The sequence below is a fragment of the Rhinolophus hipposideros genome, assembly GCF_964194185.1.
Source record: "Rhinolophus hipposideros genome assembly, chromosome: 10".
Lineage (NCBI taxonomy): Eukaryota > Metazoa > Chordata > Mammalia > Chiroptera > Rhinolophidae > Rhinolophus > Rhinolophus hipposideros.
Window position 1 is genome coordinate 75,838,470 of NC_138056.1, and position 12,945 is coordinate 75,851,414.

Below are 12,945 nucleotides of genomic sequence, written 5' to 3' on the forward strand. Positions count from 1 at the left end.
AATTATTATTAGAGTATAAAATGTTATGCAAAAAAATTCACTCATATTCTCCTTTCAGTTTTAGATGACTTGGATAGCAAACTGGCTCAGGAACAATATCCAAGCTCAGTGGATACCACACCACCTCTCAACTATGGATTAAGAACACAGTTCAGTCATTTTTACTCCAGTGGAAACAGACATGGTAATATCACAGGAAGGCACAAAAATCCCTGTAACGAAACTTCTAATATGTCTATCTATGATATCCTAAGACCAAGAACCCCGAGAGAAGGTTTTAAAACCTTTTCTCCTAGAACACGGACAATTTATGATATGTACAGGACGAGGGAGCCCAGAGTCTTAAAAGAAGATTATATGCAAAAGAATACTTTTGGTAGTACTTCTCTGTGTTTTGACAGCAGGCAACGATTAGCCTCACCAGCCACAGGGCATTTCACAGCAAGAAGCTTACATTTTCCAACCCCAGCTCAGAACAAGAGTGGATTTATACCGCCAAACCACCAGCAGAGCCCAAAGAGAAGTCCTTTATCATCCATCATATGGAATAGATCAGATTTTTCTAGAGATAGGCAGAACCAGGAAGAGTTGCTGACGGCACCATCACCAATGGAAATTGACCCTGCTGACCAATATACATATCCCAGGTGTTTTCAGGACAAGAGGAGATATAAATTTTACTGTTCACAGAGTGTTTACCAAAATGTTAGTTTAAATTCCCCCACAGATAATGCAATGAGTCCTGACCCATTTGAAAACTCAGAGAATATGCCATTCTACCCTCAAAACAACCCATTTGCTAGATCTTTCTTTAGCAATACCTTTGGACGAAGCAGGGAACAGAGATTTGGGCAAAGTCCTTTTTGGGGCCAGCAGGAAGAACATTCTACCTGGCCTGGCTTTCATCAAAGCAGGAAAGCATTCACTTCTTCTGACAGAGACTTTGAAATGATTTCCCCTGAAGCAAATGGTGCATCAGCTGTTCATGGCCATAGTGTTTCTTCTCAACATGGCGGATCCTTTTCTCATAGTTACAGAACCAATGTTTCCAGAGACCAAGAAGAGCCACATCCCTGGCAATTTGATACTCAGACATCCACACTGGAGAGTATGGAAGTGTCACAAGGTAATGAGAACCAGATGACTCATTTCAGCACACCAAATGTTTGCTCAGTGACTGGTTCAAACTACCCCATCAAATCTGGTGGGTTAGAATGTCAACAGGACAGCTCTGTAGAAGTACATGTCAACAAAGATTCTTACTCATTTGGAATTGCTCAGACTCTAGCATCCTCATTCAGAACTTCCTTCCCCCAGATTCCTGATGACAAAGGGACTTCTCAGAGTCCCAACTTTCAGAATTCTACAGTCACTTTGAAGAAAATTAAGCCTGCTTCTCTTCCAATAAGAAACTACACAGAAGTCACCGTGACCAATAGCAATTCATTTGATTCTCCACCTCTGTTAGAAAACCAACCCAATATTTTGGTCACAGGAGTGAATAATGAGAAAGATTTGAATGAATCTGTTTTGGAAAAAGACAAACAACTAAACAAGATGGACCACACAAACACAGCAAGTGAAATGCCCCAACCTGTTTCACAGACAGTAATCTCTGACCCTTTGGCTGATTTTCAAAATCCTCTTTCCCAAGACCCAGCCAAGAGCAACAGATTTGTTTTTAATACATCTACTACAATAAGTTCAAAAAAGTCACCTAGCGTCACTTCCAGGAAAGATATCTCCAAATTTCACATATCACAGAGTGATAAAGCCAATGAACTGAAAAAAGATAAGAGTTATACTGAAAACAGAAAACTTGGCTCAGCAACATCCCTTTCTTTCATTCGGGAAAACAGGATACCATCATCTTTTTCCAGCCCCAAACAAGGTTGTCCCCAGGAATTAAGAGTAAGTAATGAAGATATTTCAAGCATTATTAAAACTAAGCACTGGAGCTCCGAACCTACTGATAATCAAAATGTACAGGCTCCAGCAAAGCTTCCAGTTTTAGAGACTGAGAAAGAACAACGTGCCAAAACTCATTCTACCAACTGTAGCAAGTCAGCTGCCAGTCACAACATCCCATGTGATTCTTTATGTCTGTCATCAGGTACACCACCAGATTCCTCACCATCGAATAATTCTTTCCTTAATGCACTGATGGTTCCTTCTACTACAGTGTTCTCCAACAAAACTCCTTTAGGCAAAGATCCATCTCAGGGAGAAAGAGAAGAAAAAGACAATGATAACAAGAATAAAAATAATCATTTAGTCCCAAACCCCTCAGAAAATCAAAAGAGTGATCACAGCTGTGTACCTATACATAATGAAGTGGTTGATGTTGTCAAATGCCCTCCTTTCAGGGTTGGAAAGGTAAAAGGAAAAGTAAGACGACGTATATCCTATATTGAAAAGTTAAGCAAAACAGAAAGTAAATCAATACCCACAAGTGACAACAGTAGCTTCAATGACGTGAATCAAAGTGATTCCAAGGCTCCTGAGCATCACACAATTTATTGTACCTTACCAAGAAAAGCAGCCAGTTTTCTCATCGATAGCAGGGAGTCAGAAAGTAAGATGGTTTCTTCATTTAGGAACGAGCCACTTCCACTCCAAATTGAAAATAATGTGGAAAGTCCAGTAGGGAAGGACACAGCAAACAAATGTAGTCACAGTTCTTCTGTGTCAGAAAACAGTTGTTCCAAAGTAGTTTCAGACTCAGTCTCAGTACCACACGAAGCCACAGATGTTGGATCTGCTTCCATTAGAGAAGGACCACTTCCATTCCTCATCAAGAGGGCTGTGTCATGTCCTTCAGGGGTACCAGGTTTCTCAGTTGTAAGAGATGAAAGAGAAAAATGTGTGGTCTCAGACACAGATGCTTCTGCTGTAATACTAAGGCCTTGGGAGAAAACCATTAATCCTTTGGAAAGTAACTCATCCATTAGGGATTGTTCTTTAACCAGAAGACACCACCAAAAGGAATACCCTCAAGAATGCACTGAAAAAGATGGTAAAATGGATGCCTCCAGGACAGGTATATTTTCCCTTTCAAATGAAAACCCTTTACCTTTTTCTTCAGATACGTCAGGGGAGAAAAGTGGGAAAACATTACATAACTTTAAGACTACTAGTATGTTTTCTGTTTCTCGTGATGAAGATAATGTAAAATGTCTTGAGGTAGTTTCAATATATTACACTCTACCTAGGAAACATAGCAAAAAATTCCGTGACCTCCTTCAAAAGTATACACAAAATATCGATTCACTTACAAAATCAACTGAAGTGGGAACTGAAACATTTCCTAATGTGTTAGAAAAAGACAAATTAAATTATTCTACACAAGAGCAGTCAGGAACACCTTCATCTGAAGATCTAAAGATACTGGTCAGCTCTTCTCAGGAAAACAGCCATCGTCTTTTGCCCAACACTGAAAATGTGACTGTTTTACAATTACCAAGTATTAGACCCTCAGAATCTACATTCCAGGAAATGGCTTCTATTGAAGCAGATGTTTCTCACCGTAAAGGAGAATCTAAAACTAGAGCGATTTCCCCAGATAACTTAGCTAAAAAACCGCTAGGTGATTCACAAAACAGGAAAGAGAGAGGGAAAAGATTGCAAAGTGAAACACTGCATACTTCATCAATGCTTCAGGGGGAAAAAGTTACAGAAGAGAAATCTGAAAATTACCAGAAATCCATTAAATCAAGTAACAGTGGTCCTTCAAATCTTCCAGCCCACTCAGAAGAGAATGTTGAAAATCCCCAAACCAGAAGAAGTTCTGGGGAGTGTGCAGGTAGTGATATAGCCATTACAACTACTGGAAGCAGAAAGTGTCTTCAGAAAGATATTACTGGTATAGCTAAAGATGACAGCTCCAATGGATTGCAGCCTAGAAAAGTCAGAGGGGAAATTGCAGCAGATTTCAAAAAAAAGACTGATAAAGCACTTTCTGACTCAGAAAGCCAAGTCTTTGCTCTTACTCCAGCTTTGCATAAACTACAGCTTGATAAGGAGACTTGTTCAGGTGAACGAGATTTAGACAGTTTGCAGTCTGAACCCAGAGAACTACCACAAAGAAATCACAAGGTAAATTTGACAGAGAACAGCAAGGCTAAAGATGAAAGGCAGAGGTTGGCCTGGGATCAACTTTCACTTCCTGCAAGAAGTAATGAAAATAAAACCAACTTGGATAACCTAGAAAGAGGGAAAAACAGATCTCCAGTTAAACAAAGACTAGCAGCCAGGTCCAAAGCAAGCAGAAAATTTCCAGCTAAAGACTTAAGCCCCAGAAAGCATGTAGCTGCTATCTTCCCGCAAAGCGGGAAGAGCTCTGACATCGGTGGTTTATCTCTTGGCACACCAGAGTGCAACCCGCGGTCCTCTGAGCCTACTGCAATGTCCACAGAATCCATGGGTGAAAGCGGGTTGAGTAATGATGGAACAGATGCAGAGACATCATCTGACACCCCTCTCCAGGTAACCGTCATACCCAACAGAGAAGCTTCTACACACTTAAGCAATCAGAAGTCTAACAGCATTTCACAACCACATCAGAATGAGTTTAAAAATATCTCAGAATCAAGGCCAAAATATGAGAATTCTAAAGATGTGACAGTATCTCAGATTTTGGAAAGAGAGTCAGGAACCCTGGCCCAACCCACACTCACCAGCCGCAGGGAAGCAGACTTCTCTGACCATCAGAGGAGACTGAACTGTCATTTTCCATTGGCACCTGCAGAGAAATCTATAGTAAGCATCCCGCTGGCCAGTTGTCAGCAACAACAAAGGAGTGCTGCATCTCTGCAGTGGGAACCGGAGCCACACCCCTATCGTTCAAAGAGTTTAAAAAGCATCAGTGTACACGGTGATGCATTTCGCAAAAGCCATCCTCCAAAAGCCAGGGAGCGCCACTTTTCTGAAAGCACTTCTATCGACAAGGCCCTGAGCCGACTGACCGTTGGGAATGAATTCTCAAACAACAGTGGGGACAGTCAAAGATTCAAATTTTTTTCTGAACTTTCCTCTTACGATGAAAATGAAAGTTGGGCTTTGTACAGTGGCAGGACAAAAACGAGTCCCAAGTCTGCAACATCGATATCCAGACCTATCGATTATGGGATTTTTGGGAAAGAACAACAGTTGGCTTTCTTGGAGAATGTAAAGAGGTCACTCACACAGGGAAGATTATGGAAACCCAGTTTTCTTAAGAACCCTGGCTTCCTGAAAGATGATGTCATTAACTCTCCTACACCAACAGAATTATCAAGCTCACATTGTCCCAGCACTCAGATGCCAGGAGATGGCTTATCTCCAAGTGTACCACTTAATATCTATGAAGAGGATCCAGTAGACTCAGATTGTGACACAGACACGACCACAGATGATGAATACTACCTGGATGAAAATGACAAAGAGTCAGAACTATGAGGCCTTTTCCGTAAAATGCATAACGTTTTCACCAAAAGCTTATAATGAAAATAAAGTGTAAATGTGTATGTCCATGGGAAGGACAGACATAAAACTATGTATCTGGGGAGGCCCTGCTCTGAAACAAACCAATTTTTTTTTGTTCCCTCCACTGCCTATATACACACTTCCTGAATTCTAGAGCAACTTCTTCCTGTTTTGAGGAATTCTTTGCTGTTTTCTTCCTCTGTGTATATGACATATAATATATCCTTGGCCTTCCTTCCCACCCCCAACTTAGTCTCTGATTTGCTGTCCAATTTTGGCTATCTGCTCTATTTTCCCCCTAACTTTCTTTACACTTTTCATTGTGATTTACAACCCTAATATCCCAAGCACATCGAAACTTACCAGTTACCGAGCACAACTGCAAAACACCATATTGCCTCCTCTGGTCCATACTCATGCCATTAAATACAATGTAGGGATAATGACAGTGGAGTACATAGTATCATCCTGTTTGACTCACCAACATTTAGGAGGTTTAGGGTTTGGGTTTTTGTTTTGTTTTGTTTTTTCCTTTCAAAAAAGGGAAGGGGATTTTCATAAGGACGTCCTGTTATATCTATAGTGGAGCCAGGTAGGCACATGTTTGAAGTGCTTGTTGAGATGATAGATGAGGGACTGAATCCCTAGTAAGCCAAATGACACTTAATACTCCTAAGAATTCCTTTGAAATAGTTTGTAGGAATTGGCTGAATTGTTAAGAACTGAATTTTAATCAAGTCAAGGACTGAGCCAGGCAACCTGAGTTTAAAGAAGGTGGCTTGGCTGTGGAATTGCTGCTTAGGGATGAAATATAACTGGGGAGTGGAGATAAGTAGACATGACTCCATGAGAGTCATCTTACTTCAGGTCTCTCAGCAACTGTTTTTTTCCCATTTCTCCAGAACTATCCATTTTTCTATTTTCTTCATTTCCCATGTGGGGCATTTTAGTCACAAGTATGGGTGATAGGCTTGGCCATGTCCCTAAAGTGCTGCTAAATCAGATCTGACACCCTGAGATTCACAGGCTTCTTTGCCAGATCATTTACCAAACACTTGGGAAAATAGAAGGCAGCGCTTCTAAGGGCTTATCACTACGATTCTTTCAATGATTTTTTTAGACTAAATAACTTCTCATACTCACTGAGAACTTGACTTTCCTAACGCTTTAGTTGCTGTGCAGAACTTCTGCAGATTTCTCTCCTCCTAATCAGAATAAAGACCAACAAATGGCAGTAAAGATAATTTGCTGCAGAAAGTATGCCATCCCTGACTGTCGTCCTGTGAGGGTCAATATGAGTGGACTTCTTGTTTGGTTTATATTGGCTTTCTGATCTAATTTTATTTTCCGTTTTTCTCACCTCGTCTGTTTCATCCATATAAATTAAGGATAATGATAGGCGTTGGTAAGTGTATAAAGATCTGGAACTGATCAAGTTCAAGAAAGAACTATACTATCATTATCTTCTTAATCATTGCCTAGAAGCAAAATGCCAGGGCAAGTTCACATTGTTCCCATGCAACTCAAAACTAATGAAGATGTGGCAACTAACATGAAAGCTACTCCTTCAATCTGTAAAGTGGTTTCAACTTCAGGCTCTGACCAGTCTTGAGCTTAAAGAGACAGATAATAGAATTTCAAATCAACTCTTCAGAATTTTTCAATTTAAATTTGTCTAGTAAAGAATAAATAACATTTTATTCTTTTTTTTATGTATATTTGTAAATGCTACCTTTCCCTATTTTCTATTTATCTGATTAACTAAAATTTTCATAAACCATGACCTATGTTTTTATGTAAAGATATTCAGTTAATATTTTACTATGAAGAGTCTTGACTTTTTTTTTTTAATGATCAGCTTGCAAGTTCTATTTCAGCAGATACTCAGTCTACATGTATGCTACAAAAGGGGAAATGAAGTTTGCTTATATTTCACTGAGTTTAGGCTGTATCGGTATTGTAACTTGATGTCCTTAACGAAATTCAGTTAAAGTGAGAATGAACAACCACTCGGGGCCCTGGTTTTTTGCACTAGAATCTACGGTATCTGAACTCAAAGGTGATTTGATGGTCAATACTCACTTGCACTATTTGTAATGTTTGCTTGTTTGTCTGGCTCAAGAATCAAGAACACAGAAAATTCATGAAAATAGCATCTTCTATAGTTTTATACTTTTATAAAACACTTCGTTAAAGAAGTATAGCAAATTTCTATGTATTTTAACATACAGACTGCTGCTTTTTAATATTCATTTTTGGTGTAGCTATAGTAATTTATACATCATTTTTATAGTTATAACTTGTTTTCTAAAAGATGTAATCATTATTAAAAATGAATATTCACATAAATGGAGTAAACCATGAGGGAATCAATAAAAATAAGTACCTGATAAATTATTGACTTGGTTAGGTAATGGACTTCTATCACCATAAATTTTACATGTTAAGTCCATTTAAAAGAGGGCTTAATGAGATTATTAGACTTTCTTCTAAACAATTTTTGCTCTTACATTGTAAATACATTGATATTAATAAAACTTCACTGCTACTAACAAGGTTTTAACTAATGGTAAGCTAATAAAAGCTACTTTGTGTAGGAGGCGACTATGTGCTACTATTGGAGGTGGTAAAAGAAAGTCCACGTAGGTTGTGGTGAAGATGGGAATGAAATTGGAAAAGCCACACCTCCATAAAAGTAATATACTCTGTTGAATGCCGGACGGTTAAAGAGGCTTTATTGCTCAGAGTTTATTGTTAATAATACTAATAATGCTTCAGAATATCCAACTTAAATGTACAGTGTAAATATGTAAATATTTTACCTTCCAAGCAAGTTTGTGATGTATTACTACTTAGGGGCTCGTAACTGGCACTTCTGTGTTCTGAAACAAATAAGCCTTAAGCACTTTTGTTAAAATGTTGTCAAATAATCCTTTTATGTACTTGTTCTCAAACCTGTTCTCTAGATATTAAATGTGTTATAAGACAAAGTGCAAATTTAAAACTATGCCTGTGCTGAAATAAATGTTTTAAATAGATGTGCTGCTTGACTTAGTGTTTATTCCCATCCTCAAATGATTTGTAAGTGTGAACATTTCAGGAAAAATAACAAAAGTAGGGGTGGGGTACAAATCTTTCTGGTAGCTATTGAATGAGATCAGCTATACGAGCATATTAAAAAATAGTGACTTCTCTCTTCTTCTATTTGTACCTAAAAGCAACCAACCTATAAAATGAGATCATTGTACCTGGTTGCCTAATAGAGGAATGAATAAAGTCTGGCATTTCTCTGAGAGTTCTCACATTTCCAGAGGAAGAGGGAACTATGCGGAGTTAGGTCATCTACTGTCCAGGAGCACTGATGAAAGATAAGCAGGTCTTTCCAAGTGTAATATCAGACATGCAATGTTAATTCCTGCTTAATAAATTAATAGAATTTATCTTTGCAACAAAAGCAACCCAAAGTCGTTTTCCCACCAAGGACAGGAGAGTGTCATCATCTTGAATACTTGTAGATAATATAATCCTCTGTATGCAGTTCAAATAGAAAAGGATTTATTAAAGAGTATATGTGGTACTTTGCTCACAAACACATTGGTAGGGCTGAGGAAATAGACATTAAGCAGAAATTTGAGGACCATTTTCTAAAACCGTGACATAGAATTGGATTATTACGGGAGCTGCTATCTCTGTTCCGACCAGGAAGATGCAGAATTAGGAAGTTGAGTGAGCCAATATACTGTATCGCCATATTCATTTCCCCCAGAAATCAACAGACATAAAAGCACTAGTATTATAAACTTACACATAAGAATTTTATTGCTACACTGTTCATGGTGGCAAAAAGTGGAAACATGATAAAAAACGATTGACTACATTATGGAATATACACATATGTAATATTATGAAACCATTAAAAAGAATAAAATAAAACTATATAAGTGGACTCTGAAGAATTTGCATGAATATTGTTGAATGAGAAGCAAAATCTCATTTTTGTAGAGCATTAACCAAAACACCTTCATATGCACGTATACATATGGAGGGATAGATACTAGCTATTAACGTCTATTGCTTTGTGGCCAAGGGGTAACGGGTAAATGGAGGAGTAGCAGGTGTTGGAGGGTATGATCAAGAACGGCAGAAAAGGGGCAGCTGGTTAGCTCAGTTGGTTAGAGCCCCGATGCTCTTAACAACAGGTTGCCGGTTAGATCCCTGCATGGGCCCCTGTGAGCTGCACCCTCCACAACTAGATTGATACAACAACTTGACTTGGAGGTGATGGGTCCTGGAAAAACACACTTAAAATAGATTTTTTTAAAGTTAAAAAAAAGAAGAAGAAGAACAGCAGAAAAGAGAGAGGACGTGTAGCCAAGATCCCCTCAAAAAAAAAAAAACAGTAAATACACACACGTACGTATATATAGAAATATATATATACGTATATATAGAAATATAAGTGTGAGTATAATTGTGATTATATTACGCACTTAGAATTATATATTAGTGGGTATACAGATGAAAAAATGAAAGATGATTTTTTAAAAAGATTTACTATGCAAAATATTTAATGAGTTATTTTTTTTTAAATTAAAATTTGTACTTGATTTTGTGAAACATTGTTTTTTCAGTTTTATTGAGATATAAGTAATACATAATACAGTACAAGTTTAAGGTGTACAGCAAATGACTTGACTTACATATACTGTGAACTGGTTACCACAATAAATTTAACATCCATCATTCCCTACAGATAAAAACAAAAAATGTTTTTTTTCCTTGTGACAAAAACTTTTAGGAAACAATTGTGTTTTAATAAAATAAATGCTAGCATTAATTTCCCCCCTAAGCATTCTTCTCCAACCATTCTTTCCAGATTTTGCTATCATTATAGTCTAACCTCAGAAGTACTTCTAGAAATGTTTTGAAGCTATGTAGTGGATACTGATACAATTGTCTATCCAGCAGACACTTTTCTTTTCTCTGGAAACTCCGTTCTCTGACTGACCCACCACCACCACCACCACCACATATTCACTGTGAAAGAATCAATGTTCTCACACGACCCTAAGAGTCTGAGCACAATTGATCGGTTCAGTGATGAGCGACTGAGGAAATACCCCTATACTATGAGATTCTGAATGCAAGTTAATATTTAAACCAATTGTCTCACAACCTAAAATTCACCTTAGTAACTGTAATAAATGGAAGGGGAGGCACAAAGTTTATATCCCCAGCACCTTGCAGAATGACAAATTGGATGCTGAATAAATATTATTAAAATAATTAAAATAAATATTCGTGAATTTTGTGGGAATCTAAGTTTACCTAAACCCATGTATGGTTTTTATTAATTAATGACATTGAAAATAAGACAATTGTCTAATGTCAGAAAAGGAATTCATCATAAAGATACAGGGATGGTCCTGAAACCAAGGACTGAGGTGTCGCTTATGTACTGTATCGTGCCTTTATAGTACACTATATAGAAAACCACAATAATTTTCTATAATTCTCCTCCATTTCATCTACAAAGAAAAATATGGTGAAGTTTACATTATCTCTGTTTAAAAGAACAGTCAGTTACAAATTGAAATCTCTTAACCCTGATTTTAGACTCCCAAGGAAAAGATTCTGATTGGTTCAGCATGAGACAGGTTCCATGCTATGGGCCAATCAGCTGTGGCCATGGGATAAGGTGATGTTTTACAAAGCTTTGTTAACTGTGGATTGTGGAGTAAAAGAAGAGGAGTAATTACTAGAAAGAGTAGAAATGTCATGAACTTACTGGACAATCAATCGCAGTGAAGTTTACATAGCTTTAATCTGAGGATTCCAGGGGCCAGGGCAATTCATAAGAGTATGTTGAATGTAGACCTTCCAGAGTCACATACAGACTATAATTCTGTATGTCTAAGATTAGAACTCAATATAGAGATGAATGTGAAAGGGAATAGAAACTTCTTGAAGTGTGCCATTTACTTCAATTTTTGTGTGTGAGTTTTCTATTGCCTGGAAAGATCTTCTCCCCCTCTTCCTGCAGCAGATTCCTTTTTGACATTCATATTTCAGCCTAGATGTCATCTTCTTCAGAAAGCCTCTCTTAATTTTCCCACAGTTAGGTTAACTGGCCTTCACATGGCACACTTATGTTGGAAGAGACAATCTGCCATAGGCCCTGAACATCCCAGAACATTTTTTGCTGGGAATGCCAAGAATGTAAATCCTTGACCACTCTTTACCCATGCCATTTCTCAGAGCTGTGTTTGCAGCAAGCAACCTTGAAGGATGACATAATATTTCCCCACCGAGAGCAGGCATAATTCACCTTACTCTAAAAGTAGTAAGCCCCTAAATTCTGTTCTTACAGCTGCCAGTTTGTTCCCCGATGCTCTTCCCAGGATCTCACAAGGGAGTGCCTCAGCAAACTGAGGCCCAATGGAGAGATATCAGAAAAGCTCCTTTGAGGGGAAGTCTCAGCAAACTGAGACCCGATGGAATTATATCAGTCCCTCCCCTTCAATGGATTCCTTGGAGAGGTGTGTGTGTGTGTGTGTGTGTGTGTGTGTGTGTGTGTGTGTGTGTGAAGGCAAAGTTCAGGCTGGAACACAATGGGAACTTTCGGAAAGATGGCCAGCAGGTTATGTAACACACAGATCTTTTGGTGGTACTTGCATTTTTTTTAATTGGGAAATATTGGGAAACAGTATGTTTTTTCAGGACCCATCAGCTCCAAGTCAAGTCATTGTTTTCACTCTAGTTGTGGGTGTAGCTCAATGGCCCGTGCGGAATCGAACCAGAATTGTGCTCTAACCAACTGAGCCAACCAGCTGTCCCAACAAACAGATCTTGAGATTAACAATCATTACCTCTTTAGAAGTTTACCAATAAAAACTACATGTTGGCTCGATTCGGGGTTCAGTCCCTGAGACTGTTCCTCTTGGCCCTTGCTTACACTCTATTACTGACTACTGTCTTCTCTTAACCCTGCGCCCCCCTTCTCCCTCCCCACAACCCACGTTGTGCTGGACACGAAAAATTCCATGTGCTTCTCTTGAAATGCAGGCACCCATGACAGACCTTTGCACTGTCCCCACTGGATCTAACAGGTATATTAGTTTGCTAGGGCTGCCATAACAAAATACCACGTATTGTGTGGTTTAAACAACAGAATTTTTTTTCTCACAGTTGTGGAGGCTAGAAGCCCAAGATCAAGATGTCTAGAGGCTTGGTTTCTCCTGAGGTCTATTTCCTTGCAAGGAGTGTAGAGGGCTGCCTTCTCACTGCATCCTCGCATGGTCTTTCTTTTATGCCCAAGCATCCCTGAGGTCTCTCTGTGTGCCCAAATTTCCCCTTCCTATAAGGACACCAATTAGGTTTGATTAGGGCCCGCCCTCATGGCCCACTTTTAACTTCATCATCTCTTAAAAGGCCCCGTCTTCAAATAGTCACATTCTGAGGTACTGGGGCTAGTGCTTCAAT

At 38.7% G+C, this 12,945-nt stretch overlaps 1 protein-coding gene across 4 annotated transcripts in view; it reads left to right on the top strand.

The window, feature by feature from the left end:
- The window catches only part of EXPH5 (exophilin 5), a 72,952-nt gene extending 64,451 nt beyond the window's left edge, over nucleotides 1–8,501 (top strand). For all 4 annotated transcript variants that reach the window (XM_081063545.1, XM_081063546.1, XM_081063548.1 and 1 more), the window contains one exon: nucleotides 59–8,501. In XM_081063545.1, coding sequence (XP_080919671.1) covers nucleotides 59–5,436 — 5,378 coding nt within the window. In that variant the 3' untranslated portion in view covers nucleotides 5,437–8,501. The remainder of the gene's footprint in view (nucleotides 1–58) is intronic.
- The last annotated feature ends 4,444 nt before the right edge of the window (nucleotides 8,502–12,945 follow it).